This window comes from Juglans microcarpa x Juglans regia, chromosome 5S (genome assembly GCF_004785595.1).
Source record: "Juglans microcarpa x Juglans regia isolate MS1-56 chromosome 5S, Jm3101_v1.0, whole genome shotgun sequence".
Taxonomy (NCBI): domain Eukaryota; kingdom Viridiplantae; phylum Streptophyta; class Magnoliopsida; order Fagales; family Juglandaceae; genus Juglans; species Juglans microcarpa x Juglans regia.
This window is the reverse complement of record NC_054603.1, coordinates 8,978,540-8,995,791: the sequence shown is the minus strand read 5'-3', so window position 1 is coordinate 8,995,791 and position 17,252 is coordinate 8,978,540. Positions and strand designations below refer to the sequence as shown.

Here is a 17,252-nt window from a genome sequence, read left to right as displayed (position 1 = left end):
TTGCAGTTTTCCCTTTCTGGAAGGGCTTCTGCATAAAATTGCTGGCCTGTTGCGAAGCTACTGACATATATCTTTTGTGTCTTGAGTAAACAACCATGGGAAATAATTCCTTCCATGCAGTCAGTTATTTCAAGCAATATGTTTATGACTTCTGATTTTCTTCATTTTATAGCTACGCTGGTCTGTGTGGAAGAGAGTTCTGGCTGAGTATTACTGTTTTGTCAAGGGCTTATTTTAGCCAATCGAGTCAAGCATACAAGTTTGTTTCATTTAGTTGCGTTTGAGTAGTGAGCTGATCTCAGATATTTTGTGAAAAGTAATGATAGAATATTGAATAGTAGTGAATAGTAGTAAAAAATAAGTGAAAAGTAATAATAAAATAATGAATAATAGTTGAATATTCTTAGAATATTCTATTACCCAAATTGTCATTTTCATTTTCTATATGGCATTGAATGATTGGTAGATAACGGTACATCATCGTCAAGTTTTGTGACGACATTCTCCTCTTTATTTCTTGGTGGTGCATAATCAATAATCATGCATGAAGATTTAGTGCTTTCTTGTTTTTAAAGGCTTGAATTTGTTAAAATGAGTCATTTATGCAATTTTTAGGCTCTCATTTATAGTGAAAAGTGAATATGAAAAAAGAAAAAACCATCTCCATTCTCAACTCATTATTTTGAAGAGATGCAAGTAGGATAGCTTTATTAGCCTATCTGGGCTTGTGGATGCCATTTGCACATGCTCTGAGTCTGCTTCATTGACAGATAAGGACTGCATATCATGCCAAGGACTTGAAACCTTATTTTTATATTTTGAAAATTATAATATAGTTTAGCAGATTTTATCTAGTTGGCATAGAACAGAATAATTACCAAGCCCTATTGAATACAGAAAGGAAATAGGATATATTATTTTAGAGATTTATATAATTTTTTGGATGAATTTAGGTAATATTTTACCTAAAATAATAACATAAATAACAAAACATGCAAGGCTCACTTGACTTGATGCATCCAACAAATTATAATTAATGCTAAAGAAAAATATGTTAATTATTTTTTAGCACTATATTACTTATTCATTTGACTGAAACATAGAAACATAAACACGAAATACATATCCATTGTAGGAAAAAACAACAAATGTTAAATTGCATGACAAATTTTCCTAGACTCTATGCCTCGTTCGTTCTCACATATCAGATGAGATGAGTTGAGTTAAATTTAGATTAAAGTTAAGAGTTGAATAAAATATTGTTAGTATATATTTTTTTAATATTATTTTTGTTTTGAGATTTGAAAAAATTATTATTTTTTATTTTATATAAGAATTTTATAAAGTTATAATGATTAAATGAGATGGATTCTGAAAACAAAACATTAATATGTGTTCATGATGATTTCCTTTTTATTTTCCCTTTAGTTCATTTTGTTAGTAACCAAAACCTAGACAAACTTTTACAAACTTTAGTAGTCAATGATTCTAAAAATGGCGGTTGATAAAAATTAATAAGATGAAAAATAATAGAGAAATATTTTAGTCACAAAAAAATTTTATAAAATTAAATTTTTAACTAACGTGATTTGACATAGTACATCATATTATAAATTTTTTTATATTATAAAGTAGATATAATATTTCACATAAAGCCACTTCAATTTATGAATTTTTTTTTTTTTTTTGTGATCGTATACTGCTTAAAGTTAAAGTAATATTATTTTTATGAAAAAATCTATTCATCATTCTAACTTCTATCATCTATTCATCATCTTATGATGTGACATTAGGTGATTGTAAATTATTTATTACATTTTATTTGTAAACTTTACTCTTATTTTATTAAATAATATTAGATAAAGCTCCTTTTAAAAAAAAAATAGATTCACAGCTAAAAAAATAATTTTTTATATAAATTTTGATGATTTTCCTTTTTTTATTAAAAAATATCAAACTTGGACGCTTTTGAAAGTTGAATAGGCCGAACGTAGGAAAGAGCCCATCTTCTTCCTCCTCTCCCTCTCCTTCGTCATCGTACTTTCTCTTCAGTTAAAAAGCGGTACAAACTCGTATATGGGTTTTCCTTTTCAATTCCAATTAATCCAATACTTCTATCTCTATGTTGAATTCAACGAGATACTAATTAAATCAACTATAAATTTGATAATGGATTCCTGCTCATAGATCTCTGTCTGATTCATTTTTGGATCTGTTCGTGTTCGTATCCTATCGAATTGGGACTTAACTAGATCCGAAGAAGAAGTAGGTAGAAGTAGAAGCAGAAGCGGGGGGAAATGGACAATGGGGATATCGAGAGCGTGGATGAAGAATTCCCGGGTCGGATAGGCGGACGCAAGTACCGGCCCGTTGTGGCCAACGATCGCGTCGTGCTCGAGATGTCCTCCATGGATCCTGGATCTTCCTCCCCCGCCTCTGACACCTTCTCTGATCGCCAAGCTTCCCTCAAGTACCACCCCTCTCTCTCTCCCTCTCTCTCCATATGAGTATATTTGTTAGATATGTTTTTGAATTCTGAGTGAAAAGAATTACAATGCAAGTTGTCTCCATAATGTGTAATGAAGCTTATGCAACTGTCACTGACCGTTTGTGATGGGACTGGTGATTCTAATTTTATTTCTTCATGTGTAGAATCTGTTTTATTGCTTAAACTTGGTTCTTTATACAAGTTTTCCTTTAACTGCACACCTGAAGTGAGTTTCGGTTCCGCTTGGTATAAACATATTATTTCGCAGGGCCATATTCGGTATATATGAAGTTTATGAAATAAACCACTTGTATGAGTTCTACCTTTGGACCTGAACTCACTATTTAACAGTAATGTTCTGATTAGTTTTTGGCTTTTCATAGAATCTATCAAATTTTGTTTACTGCATGCATCGGAGCAACCATTTCAGATTCACCTATCCATTATTTGGTTTTGGAAGATCTTCTTAATCCCTCCTACATATTCCCCCCAGAAGTGACCTGAAATGCTTCATTCCCTTTTATTATAGGATGTGAAACTCCATTTTTATTCCTCTTTATTAAAACACGGAAACAAATTATTATTTTCAAGTCACAAGTTTCTTTTCTTTCCATTCATCCATCTGTAATTTTTAACTCCCAAACATACAAGGAGAATACCCATTACATATTTAGAAAAATTATATTTGGTAAGCCAGTGTGTAAAGCACACTTTCCATGCTGTTGACATGGCAAAACTCTATTTGGAAGAGAAATTTAAAATTCAAATCTCTTAGAAATTAAATCCTGCCATGTCAATAAAAATTGTATTCTCCACACCTGCTTATAAAGTAGAAGTCCTCTTTATTATATGACCTAGATCTATTAAGTAATAAAGTCTGATTTTTTATCTACATTTTGACAAAAGAGAACTCAAAGAACTTAAGAGTGCCAAATTTTACCTAAGAATTGCCCAATCTCTTTTATCTGTTTGTGGCAGAAAAATCAAAGCAGGGACTGAGGCAACCATGAATACAGATTTGAAAGAAGGGTCTTTGCCGACACATGGGCAAGCCAATGGACCCCAGGGAGAGTCAAAACTAGAATTGTTTGGTTTTGATTCTCTTGTCAATATCCTCGGTCTTCGGAGGTCTATCACTGTGCTTTTCCCTATTGTTTCTGAATTTACTCGATCACTTTGTTCAATAATGTTAAGATTAAGTTTATATATTCCAGTATGACAGGGGAGCCAATTCCAGCACCCTCAAGTCCTAGAGATGGTGAGGATGTCGCTATTACCAATGGGCAGCCAAAGGTATATGTTGTTTTGTTGAGCAGTTTACTGTTTGCTTGCACAAGTTATTCTTCTGTTTGTTGGGGTGTGCTTTGTTTTGACAGAAATGGTTTGTTCATTTGATGGTTTCAAATAGCAGCTTAATAATTTACAAATTAAAAAAAACACGTTTTATTCTTCTAACCAATAGAAGTTGAGAACATCCTTGAGGTTCTTCTTGTGGTGTTAAACTAAGAAAGTATGATATAGGTAAATGATTGGTCTTTCTTGATTTAATTTAGTAGAGCCTTGTTTGGTGAGTGAAACTCAATGCAAATTGTTTCTAAAGATTGAATTTATGTGTGAACTGAATGGATATTTGTTTTGCCATATGTTGCAATTGTTTTGCTTGAAAATTGAATTTAGTTGTGAATATTGTATCACATTGATCTTGGGTTCCTTGACTTTTGGTACTGCACTGTACTATTGTTCTGATGCTTTTTTGTCTTTTGATTTGCATCTGTATGCAGCGTGCTGATCTCAAACTGGGTACCCTGATGGGTGTATTTGTCCCCTGCTTGCAGAACATACTGGGAATTATCTACTACATCCGATTTTCATGGTGACTCTCGTATTACCTGATGTTTCTTATGCCCTAATTGCATTGTAATTTAGGTTGTGTAAAGGGAATTATAAGTTGAGAGTATAATCATTCTCAATTGCCAATGCTATTTCTAATTTAAGATAAGCAATGTTGCCGGAATTTCTGTAAGAACAGTTTCTTCACAAATTATATGTACGTATATATTGAGCTAAACCTAATTTAGTGCATTTTCATTTCTATTTCCCAGCAAGTGTGGGTGAAACTAATTGAAAATGCAACTCCTTGGAAAGGAAATGATGGGTCACTTTTTTTTTTTAATGCACAACTTATGACTGTTCACAATATCAATGTACTGAATATGAAAATTCATTAGAACATTACTTAACAAAAAAAATCGTAAGAACATAGAAGGGGATAGGGGGCATTTTCTCGACACGTTAGATGTTTGAGGGGATGACTTCTGAATTAGATGCTGGCATGGTATTTGGTGTGGAGATAGGACCCTTCAAGTGCATTTCCTGCTATATATAGGATTGCGTGTGACTAGGAGGCCTCGGTGGCTGAGTTATTGGATATTTTGGGTGGTTTTCTTCAGTGGAGCATTAATTTCAGGGCTGACTGCGATTGGGAAGTTGGCATCTTTTTAGAATTCTTCAGCTTATTTTACTCCATGGGATTAAGAAATCAAGAGGTAGATAAGATGTGGTGGATTCCCTATGAAGTTCCTGTTCTTTGTTTAGAAAGTATAGATACCCTTTTTGTTCAAGTTAAGAGTTATTCTATTCTCAAGCTGGTGTGTAAAGCATACCATCCACATCACTTAAATGGTAAGATTTGATTTGTAAGATTCAATTTTTAAATCTATCTTCTAAATCAAATTATGCCATGTAAGGACTTTACTAGGTGTGCTCTACATACTGGCTTGAGAACAGAGTTTTTTGGTTCGTAAATAGGTAGAGGGCAACCTACCTGATTGTTTTCAGCCTTTTGTTTGACAAGAAAGGAAAAAAGAAGAGAAAAAGATGTTAGAGATGATATATTACGATGTCCTTACATCTCTCTCTCTCTCTCTCTCTCTCTCTCTCCCCCTCTCCTTAGATACATAATATGTAACTTGGAATGCTCTATATGACTTATCTTTTCCTGGATATGGATTCAGCTGTATATCTTTACTGTATCGTTTGTAAACATCTGAATTTAATTTGTTGCCTTTTCTCGTTAGGCCAACTACACGTAGTGATTTCTTTTATAATTGCAGGATCGTTGGTATGGCTGGCATAGGCGAGTCACTGTTGCTGGTATCTTTCTGTGGTTTGTGCACTTTTCTGACTGGAATATCACTGAGTGCTATTGCCACTAATGGGGCAATGAAGGTAGAAATTGTTTGCAAGCAACCTATTAGCTTTGCTTGTGTCTTATTGCAGTTGGATTGATGACTATAAATCATGAAAGAAGAAAAAATGGCTAGCTCTTCCAATTATATTTATTAATCATGCTATAGAAAGCTCTTTATTATCTTTTGGATGCCAGTGTTGGAGAATAATTGTCCACAAGGGCTTCTCCATGACTAACTTATTGGCTGTTAACATGTTATTATGTGTGAGTGAGGAATAAATTGGGATAGTTCGTTATTTCTTAAGTTATGAGGGAATTTGGAATTTTTTCTATTTACTACCATTAGATACAACTCATGCTCATGTGGGAGTAAACTCGTAACTTGACCTTCCAACTCTCATATATGGGAGAGGAGATGTCATTTTGTTCAAAGATCATTACGACGTTTGTGAGAAAGGAAAAATCGCATTTATTGAATAGTTTATAGTGGGATTCTTCAATTCATATTGGTACTGCGTATTGCAGATAAAACCTGGCTTAGATAAGCTAAGCGCAGACTAATACAATGGATGTGCTAAAGCGCAACGGCTTTCTAAAGCTCAGTTCCTTGCTTGTTGGGATGAGTATCCTATTTTGAGGAAGCCGGCTGAGCTCGATTAACATTTTCTAGATGTGTTTCCGGGTATATTGCACAGGCTTTTGGCTTATAATTCCTAGCTTATAGTTCAGGTGTATTACTTATTATATTGTTTATTGCATGGTTCATAAGATAATATATCTCGGGAATGAGAACTCACTTGCTTCACATTTTTAACTGTGTTTTATAGGTTATTTTTCACTTTCACCAGATAGGTCACGTTCAAATTAATGCCAAGTGATCTTAGTTTTTTTACTTTGCTTTTAGGGTGGGGGACCTTACTATCTCATTGGTCGTGCCCTTGGTCCAGAAGTTGGAGTTAGCATTGGACTATGTTTTTTCCTTGGCAATGCAGTTGCTGGAGCTCTGTGAGTGTATTCTATGAACTTAGATCTGATAACACCATGATATATATGGTTGACAGTTGATATCCTTGAGAAGAATGGAGTTTGGGCATGCAATAATTGTTCTACTTTTGATCGCTGTGCCTATTTTATTAATACAGTTTAGTCGTTGACTTTGTGCTTTCATTTGCTTGTGGTTCTAGGTATGTGTTGGGAGCTGTTGAAACCTTTCTGAAAGCTGTGCCTGCTGCTGGGATTTTTAGAGGTTACCACTGAGATTTTGCTGCAAATTTTCAGTATCTTTTTGTAGATAATATTCGTGAGCTTCCTAGTATCCATCTCTAGCTCCTAACTGTAACTAGGTGTTCTGAGTTGTATACTTCCTGTGTACTTGGGCTATGACTAGTTCTTGATTAAATAAAACTCTATTTTTAATTGAAAAAAAAGATAGTATTCTTGAGCCTTTGACTTCAAACCAATTGTTGATCAATGATACTTTTGAGTGCTTTGGTCTATATACATTTTTAGCAACTACAGCTGTGTGGTAATAGTACTGTCATTGCAAACTCTGACGTTGTGGCATGATGCCAACGTTGCTGTATATCGGCATGCATAGGTCCAGCTTGGTATGGGATAATTATGAGTCCACTGTTTGTTCTCCTTGACAGATGGAAAGATTGTTTACCATGTAAACGGTTGTGCCTTTCAGGTCGTTCCAGAACTTTGACCTTGTTGAATTATGATACCAAAGATCTTTCACTTTTAATACTTCCTTCCATTCTCCGCATGTTTAATAATAATAATAATAATAAATAAACAAAGGGGGGGGGGGGCAAGAACACATCCACCACATTTTTTAGCCCCTTATGCACAAATACCTTTGTGGAGCTTATTCTATATATGCATTTGTTTGCTTTTTATGACATTAACACTCGTTATAGTGGAATTGTTAACAGTTGTTTTTGGTAGTTGATACTTGATACTGATAAGCCAAGCATGCCATGCAGTGATATTAAAAAGTGCATCTTGTATTAATTTGTTTATATATTTTTTCATGTTGTCCATGCAGAAACCATCACAAACGTTAATGTCACAGCAATTGAGCGAGTAGAAAGTCCAAGTTCACACGATCTGCAAATTTATGGGATTGTTGTGACTATCATCCTATGCTTTATTGTATTTGGTGGTGTGAAAATCATCAATCGGGTTGCACCTGCTTTCCTTATACCTGTTCTGTTCTCGCTGTTCTGCATATTCATTGGGATCTTTTTGGCAAGGAAGGATAAACCTGCGAGTAAGTGTATTTTTAAATTTTCATGATTTGCGGATGACCTCTCTCTCTCTCTCTCTCCCTTCCTATGTGAACTTATTTAGCATTACACTATGCGGCTTATTGCAAAATAAGACTTGCAAACATGATGGTAATGCTATCAGTTCTTACGTTGAAATCATCAATAGGCATGCCAAAGAACCTTTTGGTCGAATTTTATCAAGTGTCTTGATCTTGTTGGTCCTTTTTGGACCCGCAGTAGATACAAATTTGGGGGAGAATCCTTTGTCATGCCTCCTCCTTGGTGTGTCAGTTTGAAGACATCACCTATTCAAATCTGAGAGATTAGATGTCATTGTGGAAAAAAAAAAAAGATATCATTGTGGAGTTCTTACACTGATACTCTTCTCTATTTTGGAGACTTGAGACACCTGATATCTCAGAGTTATTAGCATTAACATTGTCCCCACTCTTGCTTTTGAGGTGCCTTCTGGCTTAGTTGCCTTTTGGGTCAAGATTGTCTGACTACTTTTCCTGATTTCTCTTTTCAGCAGTCTCTTTCTATTGAAAAAGAAACCATGGGCTATTTCTTTGTACCCTAATGATCATATCATAAGTTGCATGTTTATTCTTGGTTATTTTTCACAATATTAACTATGCTGTGGAAGTTTTTATCGGATTTGATTGTCCACTTGGCGCACTTTGGACCCTTGGGGAGGTATGGTGTAGGTAGGGGTGTTCACTGACCCTATTGGCTCAGAAAACATCACCTATTTCTGCCTTCTGGCTGACAGGGTTTGGAAGTGAGTGCCCTTCTGAGCTGAACCGAATCTTCTGGTGGTCATCGAGCTGAGCTGGAGTTTGAAGCCAACTTGCAGATTGGTTTGGGCTGTCTAATTTCTTTTCCTTTCCTCATTTATTGGCTTTGGATCCCACACACATCTGAAATGAAAAGAGTTCTGACTATCAAGCCCGAGGTGTACTTGCCGGAAACTCCTTGCCAAGGGCCTGTGCACCCCCGAGATTAGTTGTGACTTTGTTCTCGGACACCCGGTGACAATAAAAAAAAAGGTCTTCTAACTATCAAGCCATTGTGTATTGGAAGCTGACATGTTGAGTCAGATTGGGTTGAGTTGGGTGGAGCAGATTTGCAAGCACTAACTCACCCAACCAGCCAGTGATATATTATTTGTTCTATCTCTTCACATTGGTGGTTATCCATTGCATCTCGATGATGCAAAAACCAGTTACTTTATAGGCAGATGTTCTTGCTGATCAGATTAGGTGAACTTGGTTGTGGGTTGTATAAGTTACAAGTATGTGTCTATGTTTTAAGTATTATGATACCTTTTGACATTTGTAGCCTTCACTTTTGCTGTTTATTATATATTTGCCTGCTTGTGCTTGTATCATCCTTTTACCTTTTCTTGAATTTATTCAGTAGCGGGATCAGATAAATGATATTCTCTGGCAATATTTGGTACAGTTGGAGTCACGGGCTTGAGTTTGGAAACTTTCAAAGAAAATTGGAGTCCAGGTTATCAGAATACTAATGATGCTGGTGTTCCTGATCCTGAAGGAAGTGTATACTGGAATTTCCAGTAAGCCATAAAACTACTTTTTTGTGGTTTTATAATTGAATCTTGAGTCAATGTTATGAGACATATGTCTGGTGTGTGGATTATATTGTTTAGGAATCTGATGCTATTTCAACAAGATCAATTTAGTATTTTCTTAGCTCTAGGGTTTGGTTGATTGTGGGGCCTCCCGATTATGTATCTCTAATCATGACTGAATGATTCAATGGCTCATCTCTGTTTGCAATTACCTACATGTCACTTAATATGCCTGGGCAAGGTCGCACGTCATCATTTGAATTTATTCTCTCAAAATTATTACTTTGTTGAGGTATTTATCAAAAATAAAAATAATGGCTGTGTTGAGGTGGGATATTTTCATAGATCTTAAGAACTGTAGTAGTAATGCAAATAATCTGATGTATTTGACTCCTTTCCACCAAAAGCTGCCCTTAATGCTAAGTGACCAAATATGTTGTGCAGCCCCATTTTTATCTTTCATTGTTAATTGAATAGCTCCAATAGTTGTTGGTTTTTCTAACAATATTTATTTTCTTACTTTTTTCAGTGGATTGGTCGGTCTTTTCTTCCCTGCTGTAACGGGAATTATGGCAGGTTCAAATCGATCAGCTTCACTGAAAGATACGCAGCGTTCAATTCCCATTGGGACATTGGCTGCAACTTTAACAACTACTGCAATGTATCTAGTTTCTGTGTTGTTATTTGGAGCCCTTGCAACCAGAAAGAAGCTATTGGCGGACAGGTATTATGTTCCTTTTAAGTTGTTTTCATTACTTACACGTTTCTTTTGTACCCTCTGATTCTAGATTTTCACTCATCTCATACCAATAGTTACATATTTTGCATATTTTCTTCTTATTTTCAACGCTAGTGTTTGATTTGTAATAAAACTTCATTTAATTTCAGCACTAGTTTGTATTCAGTTATGGGCAATTTATAAGGCCCATACCATCCGAGGCCATCCGTCTTTATATTTCATGTATTAACTGGTTAAGAACTTAAAAGTGAACAGAAATGAAGCCAGTTGGCATCTTGTTCCAATATGCACCAAGTGAATAGGTCATGGGTACAATTCTGTAGGTGTTTCTAAGGGAAAGAAGAAACTGCAATGAAAGATGAGGAGTATTTTTAAGGATGAGCTAGAGAATTTTGAAGTTCTAAATTTCTGAATTAGTAGCTTTTTAAAATCTTGGCCAGCAGTATCATCCTTTTTACCCATAATTTGGCCTCAGCTTGAGACCCTTTTACTTCATAATTGGATGGGAAATATGTAAACAAACTGCTGCTGAGAACTTTTAATGAGAATTCTATAACCAAAGGGCAAATACTCGTCCATTACATCACCCAACCATACTGATTTTTACAGTGCTCTTGCATGTGTTGGTGGGCGGGGGGGTTTGTACGAAGAATTGAACATTCTTGAATGCACCTGAGTGCAGTGGACAACCATATTGGTTGTTGTGGAAAGAGATGGTCACTCTATTTTGTGCAAATTTTAATTGATGAAAAGCACATTAAAGGAACTAGGAAAATAAAAGGAGGGTAAAAAAAGAGCAGTTTCAAGGGGGTGACTTGCTTTAATGCCATGCCAGAGTTTGACATCCATGAGAAGAAGTGAAGTCTTGGGATCAAGTTGGATGAAAATGATAAGGTGGGAAGGCTTACTACTTGGAGCCCGTCGTTTTTTTTTTTTTTTTATTTTTTTGTAAAAGGAGAAAAGCTTATTAGCATGTCACTTCTTCTCTTTAGAACCCTTTTGTTTTTAATTCATTATTTATTATTTTCTATTGGTTTCTTTAAGGTTTTGACCCTTTCTTATCTTTGGAATTTTTGGCAAGGAGGTTTTGGAAAAGTTCTTCTACATATCTTCTGCGGTATGTTTTCTTTGAAAAAAACTTCAGGGATTCTAAGAAAAACTCTTCACTTCCAATCCAATTATCTTTTAAATGCCAAAACAATTTTTCATCTTTCAAAAAAAATATTTAATCTAATCATTCACAAAAATCCGAAAAAATGCATCTCGCAACATTTTTTTGAGCTTTTCAATTTTACCTTTCAACTTTTGCAAACCCAATATAAAATACAAAAAAAAAAAAAAAAAAAAAAAAAAAAAAACTCCATAAAAGTTTTGTGTATAAAACTTTTCATTCTACCTACTCACTTTCACAACTCCATTCAGTACACATCTCGAAGTTTTTCAAGAATCCTAAAAGGTTACAGAATTTTTTTGCTTACCAAGCATTTCAGCTTTTCTCCGTCATTGCTCTCAACATTTTTTGAGTTGATAGAAACTGTCAGGTTTAAAATTTTTAAATTGACATAGTTTATGAAGAATACAAGAACTAACTGGAAGATAGTTTGTCGAAGATTAGATAGTCATCTTTGAAGAATAATCTTTGCAACATTGTAGAATAATCTGTCTTCAGGAATGTGATGCCACAAAGAATGTCATTGAGTTTATACACTAGCAGTATTTATTCAGGTTATGGTACCAATTTGTCAATGTGTACGCTTAAAAGAAAATATTCTGATGAATATTAGTCAGGTAATAAACTACTTTGAGTGCCTGAAAGCTGAAATGGAATTATTCTGCAGGCTACTTACAGCAACAGTTGCTTGGCCTTTTCCGGCCATCATTTACATTGGAATCATTCTTTCAACATTAGGAGCTGCTCTTCAGAGCCTGACAGGTGCCCCGCGCCTTCTTGCAGCAATAGCCAATGATGAAATCCTTCCTATTCTTAATTACTTCAAGGTTGCAGATGGCAGTGAGCCTCACATTGCTACCCTCTTTACTGCGTTCATCTGTATTGGGTGTGTCGTAATTGGGAACCTGGATCTTATCACACCAACTGTCACTATGTTTTTTCTTCTGTGTTATGCGGGTGTGAACTTATCTTGCTTCCTTCTGGATCTTCTAGATGCTCCCAGCTGGCGTCCTCGGTGGAAATTTCACCACTGGAGCCTCTCTCTTCTTGGAGCATCACTTTGTATAGGTGTGTTTCCTTGTCACATATATTATTCTTATTTTTTTTTTTCCAATTATCACTGCATTGTTTATAAATGAGGTTTTGGCAAGCCAAAAAAGTCCAGTGAAAGCATTGGCAAGAGAGCTCCTTGGTGCTAGCTGTTGAGCCTTCGACATTCTCATTGTAAATTATGTTGTTGAGGTTGGGGTGGGATCTCCTTCACTTTAATATTCCTATTTGCCAAATATGTTCCGTTATTTGCAGCAGATGCTTTCAGAAACATTATCTCATGTCTATTTATTGAAGGGATCGGATGAAGTGTAGAATTTCTTGGGGAATTGTGGGCTTAAAAATGTTAGATAAATTTGCATGTTTGAGGAATACAATGCTTAAAAATGCCATAGGAAGTTCAAACCTATTTTGTCATATTTTTAACTTAGGTGCATTTAAGAGAATAGCTTCTCCAGGGAAAATTTTGCATTGCGTGTGTTTCTGTGCATGTGTGTAGCCAGTGCATGTATGATACCCACTGATCATATTTATGTGCTGTTTTTTTGTTTTTCATGCAGTGATAATGTTCTTAATCTCATGGTCATTTACCATAGTGGCTCTAGCCCTTGCAAGCCTAATATATTATTATGTGAGCATTAAAGGAAAGGCTGGGGACTGGGGTGATGGTTTCAAGAGTGCATATTTCCAGCTAGCTCTTCGCAGTCTTCGATCACTAGGAGGTGCGTATGCTTCTGAAAAGATTATACCAAGTCTTATTACTCTTGATTAATGTTCTCCATATCTGACTGCATGATGGAGATACTGTGTGCTGTTTGCTATAAAATTGGATGGGGCTTGCACTCCTTGGTCTGTATATGTATCATGCATTCACATATGTTTGTTCTGCATGAGTGTGCTTCTCGGTCCTTGTATGTATCATGCATTTTCATTTGTTGTTGAACTCTTACAATATATTTGCAGCGAGCCAAGTGCACCCAAAGAATTGGTATCCTATCCCCCTGGTGTTCTGCAGGCCTTGGGGGAAACTGCCAGAAAATGTACCTTGCCATCCAAAACTTGCTGACTTTGCAAACTGCATGAAGAAAAAGGGACGGGGAATGTCTATCTTTTTCTCCATTCTAGATGGAGACTATCATGAACTTGCCGAAGATGCCAAGGCTGCCTGCAAGCAGCTAGGTACCTACATCGACTACAAGCGTTGTGAAGGTGTAGCTGAGATAGTTGTAGCACCTAGTATGTCTGAGGGCTTCCGTGGTATTGTCCAAACCATGGGCCTCGGCAATCTCAAACCAAACATTGTGGTGATGCGGTACCCTGAAATATGGCGTCGTGAAAACTTAACTGAAATACCTGCTACCTTTGTTGGAATAATAAATGACTGCATTGTTGCAAACAAGGCAGTTGTTATTGTTAAAGGTCTTGATGAATGGCCCAATGAATATCAGAGACAATATGGTACAATAGATTTGTATTGGATTGTTAGAGACGGTGGTCTCATGCTTCTCCTCTCTCAGCTCCTTCTTACCAAGGAGAGCTTTGAGAGTTGTAAGATTCAAGTCTTTTGCATAGCAGAGGAGGATTCTGATGCAGAGGGGCTCAAGACTGATGTGAAGAAGTTTCTGTATGATCTTCGGATGCAAGCTGAAGTGATTGTTATAACAATGAAATCATGGGATCGACAAGTAGAGGGTGGCTCTCAGCAAGATGAATCATTGGAGGCATTTACAGGTGCACAGCACCGGATTGCTAGATACTTAACAGAGATGAAGGCAGCAGCTGAGAGAGAAAGAACGCCACTGATGGCTGATGGAAAGCCGGTTGTTGTGAATGAGCAGCAGGTGGAAAAGTTTCTTTACACGACTCTGAAGCTGAATTCAACAATACTGAGATACTCGAGAATGGCTGCAGTTGTGCTTGTGAGCTTACCACCACCTCCAGTGAACCACCCAGCATATTTCTACATGGAGTACATGGATTTGTTGGTGGAGAATGTCCCCAGGCTTTTGATGGTAAGAGGATACCGTAGAGATGTTGTAACTCTATTCACGTAAGTGGAATGCATTTCTATTTCTTTTGCCCGTCTTTCTTGCTAAAAGCGGCATTTGTTCTTTCATTGACTAATCTAGAAATTTTGGAATCAGTCCTTTTGGGGGGAGTTTATAAATACATAGTTTAGACTCCTAACATCAAATTTGTACTTTTTTGGGTTAATGAGGTGAGATTGAGACTTTCTTTCTTGAAACTTTAAGATATATCGATGATTTTATGCAAGATACATGGACACCATGCATTTTTGTTTTTTTTAATAAGTAATGGATACCATGCATTTTAATGGAGCATGGATGATTCTCTCTCTCTCACTCTCTCTCATATGCCAAGTTTGATATGGAGAAGAACTAGGCAATTAAGGAGTACCCGGCAGGGGGAAGGAGGGGCTTCTACCTGATCCTCCCCTCTCCAGATCAACAGCAATGAGAAGAGCTAGCAGGGTTAAGTTTGAAGAGAGGTTTCAAACGCGAGAGATGAAGACGGTGTATGAACAACGATTATTATTATTATGAAACGGGCCGTAACCAATAGTATATTATTATTATTATTAACTGGCACGCCTACATCTCGTATTTTTTGAATACCATATATATATATATATATATATATATATATATATATAATACACGTAAAACTTTGCTTTCAGCTGTCATTACTCATCGATCCCTGTCATCAAAGATTCAAATGTATGATTGTTTCGGGCTTTGAGCTTTCATTTGCTTGCAGGCGGCCGGCAGAAAATTAAAGATCATAATAAACCTCCATCTGATATCTTTCTCGCTGATCAATTGAATATTTAAGAGTAATTATAAATGTATTTACCTCGCTCATACGTGAAAAGTTGATCGCTCGACCGGGGGTAACTGATCTCTCACCTCAGTCAATGTCCTCTGATTGATTGTGCATGCAGTACTCTTGTGACTTTAGTTTCACAAGGGGTCATTATTCCAGCTCCTGATCAATTGGTTTTATGTATCGATCCCCGGGTTCACACTCTCCTTAATTTAATTCTAATTATTTCTCTTGAAAATTCTTGATTTCTTTTTCATTGCTTTTTTTCCTTTGCAAGTCATGTGTACATGACACTATTTTAGAATGATTAATTATAAATCTCTTAAGAATAGTAATCATGGAGGTTAAAATCACAGCTTCGCGCGATCATATTATATCCCTTCTATGGGATTGTTTATATTGATTGGACTTGTGTTTATTTCTCTCTCTCTCTCTCTCTCTCTCTCTGTGATAACCGGGCTTTAGGCCCAGCCCCTTTGCAGCCAAGATGAAGCCCGGCCCACGAGCAGCTTGAGAGGGACGGACGGCGTCGTTTTGGGGGAGGGATTAATTCCCTTTCTGCCGTGTACTGTTTTCTTCCTCATTCCGCAATCAGCATTTCGGTTAGCCAGTCCGTGAATCTCTCCCTTCCCGTGCAACTGATTCCGACGCCCACGATTTCTCTTGCCGTTTCCGCGCATGAAGAGCTTTCCTCACCACTTTTGCAAACCACTCAGACTCTCTCTCGCGTGGACTGGTGTTTCATCCTTGGCAGGCACATCTGGCTCCGTGGGTTTCGATTTTCTGGTTCTTCGAAGGTGAGCCATCGTCCTCTCTCTCGTCCTCTGTTTTCTTCTTCCTGTCTTCACAGCAATTTGTGAGTTAGTCTCTTCCCTTCCGTTACTTCTTTGTGCTTAGATGACTTTATAAATTTTCTTCTTTTGGGTTTCGGTTTGTGCAATTTTTTTTCGTGGGTCTTGATAACCTTGGAGCCTTGTTTGAATTCTTCCTCTGGGTCGTCACTTTCGTTCAGTAACTTCCGCCCCTTTCATTGATTTTTGTCTCTCTTAATTCTTACTTTCTGTTACGCAGACCATAAATTGTTTTATCTCCTTCCTCGGTTGGTCTATCGCGCACACACACACGTTGCTTTGTATGGCCGTGCATTACACTTAGTCAATTTTCCCCTTTGCACAGACCATTAGTTTCTTTCAGTAGAAGATTTTGCGACTTTTATTTTGGGTTGATGTATTTTAATTGTTGGAACAGTGGAGTGTGTTGGAATTATGGATGTTGAGGAGTATAATTTTGGGTGTTTTGTGAGTCGGTTTTTGAAGTATTATTTGAGACTTTTTGGTGTAAAATGATGGATGTTTTGGAACTAGTTGTATTGAACTTTTGTGCAAGTTTTGAATTGTTGAATGATTAGAATATTGATATTTACGCTGAAACTACTTTATTCGGAGGTTGGAAGTGGAGTTTGGTTTGGGTTATGTTTTAATTATTGGAGTTGCGGTTGTTGGTTTTTGGAAATAATTATGATTGGTTTGGTGTTATAGAAAGTGGTGGCTGTTTTGGGTTTAAATGCAAATGGTTTGAAGAGAGAGTTGTTCAGGTTTAAATTGTGGGATGGTTATGGAGCTGTGAAGAGACTGTTTTGATTTATTACCCAATATATAGCAGCCTACTAGATGGGTTATTAACTGATAGATATATGTTTCTTTTGTTTAGGTGGTGTTACTATTAGAGTTCCGGCTCAAGGTGTTGATATTACAAAGAAGTCAGGTAAGCGGGGTTCATATACTAGTTTTTGCATAAAATAAATAAAATGAGGTTGACTTTGAGAATAAATGTGGTTATTTTCTTTGAAAGAGATGATCTGAAAACAACCTCAGATGTTTATTCTGCATATGCATAAATTCTA

At 36.4% G+C, this 17,252-nt stretch overlaps 1 protein-coding gene across 1 annotated transcript; it reads left to right on the top strand.

The window, feature by feature from the left end:
* Positions 1-1,976: 1,976 nt before the first annotated feature.
* LOC121268093 (cation-chloride cotransporter 1-like) lies at positions 1,977-14,760 on the top strand. Its single transcript, XM_041172221.1, has 13 exons — positions 1,977-2,470; positions 3,467-3,616; positions 3,703-3,781; positions 4,270-4,361; positions 5,602-5,716; positions 6,583-6,683; positions 6,863-6,924; positions 7,729-7,953; positions 9,416-9,530; positions 10,075-10,269; positions 12,123-12,523; positions 13,066-13,227; positions 13,469-14,760. The coding sequence occupies exons 1-13, from the start codon at positions 2,298-2,300 to the stop codon at positions 14,557-14,559; spliced, it is 2,961 nt and encodes a 986-aa protein (XP_041028155.1). The 5' UTR covers positions 1,977-2,297; the 3' UTR covers positions 14,560-14,760.
* The last annotated feature ends 2,492 nt before the right edge of the window (positions 14,761-17,252 follow it).

Coding starts and splice junctions, on each gene's coding strand:
- LOC121268093 (XM_041172221.1), top strand. CDS start 2,298: ATGGACAATGGGGATATCGAGAGCGTGGATGAAGAATTCCCGGGTCGG. Junction 4,362..5,601: donor TACTACATCCGATTTTCATG/GTGACTCTCGTA, acceptor TTATAATTGCAG/GATCGTTGGTATGGCTGGCA. Junction 6,684..6,862: donor AATGCAGTTGCTGGAGCTCT/GTGAGTGTATTC, acceptor TTGTGGTTCTAG/GTATGTGTTGGGAGCTGTTG.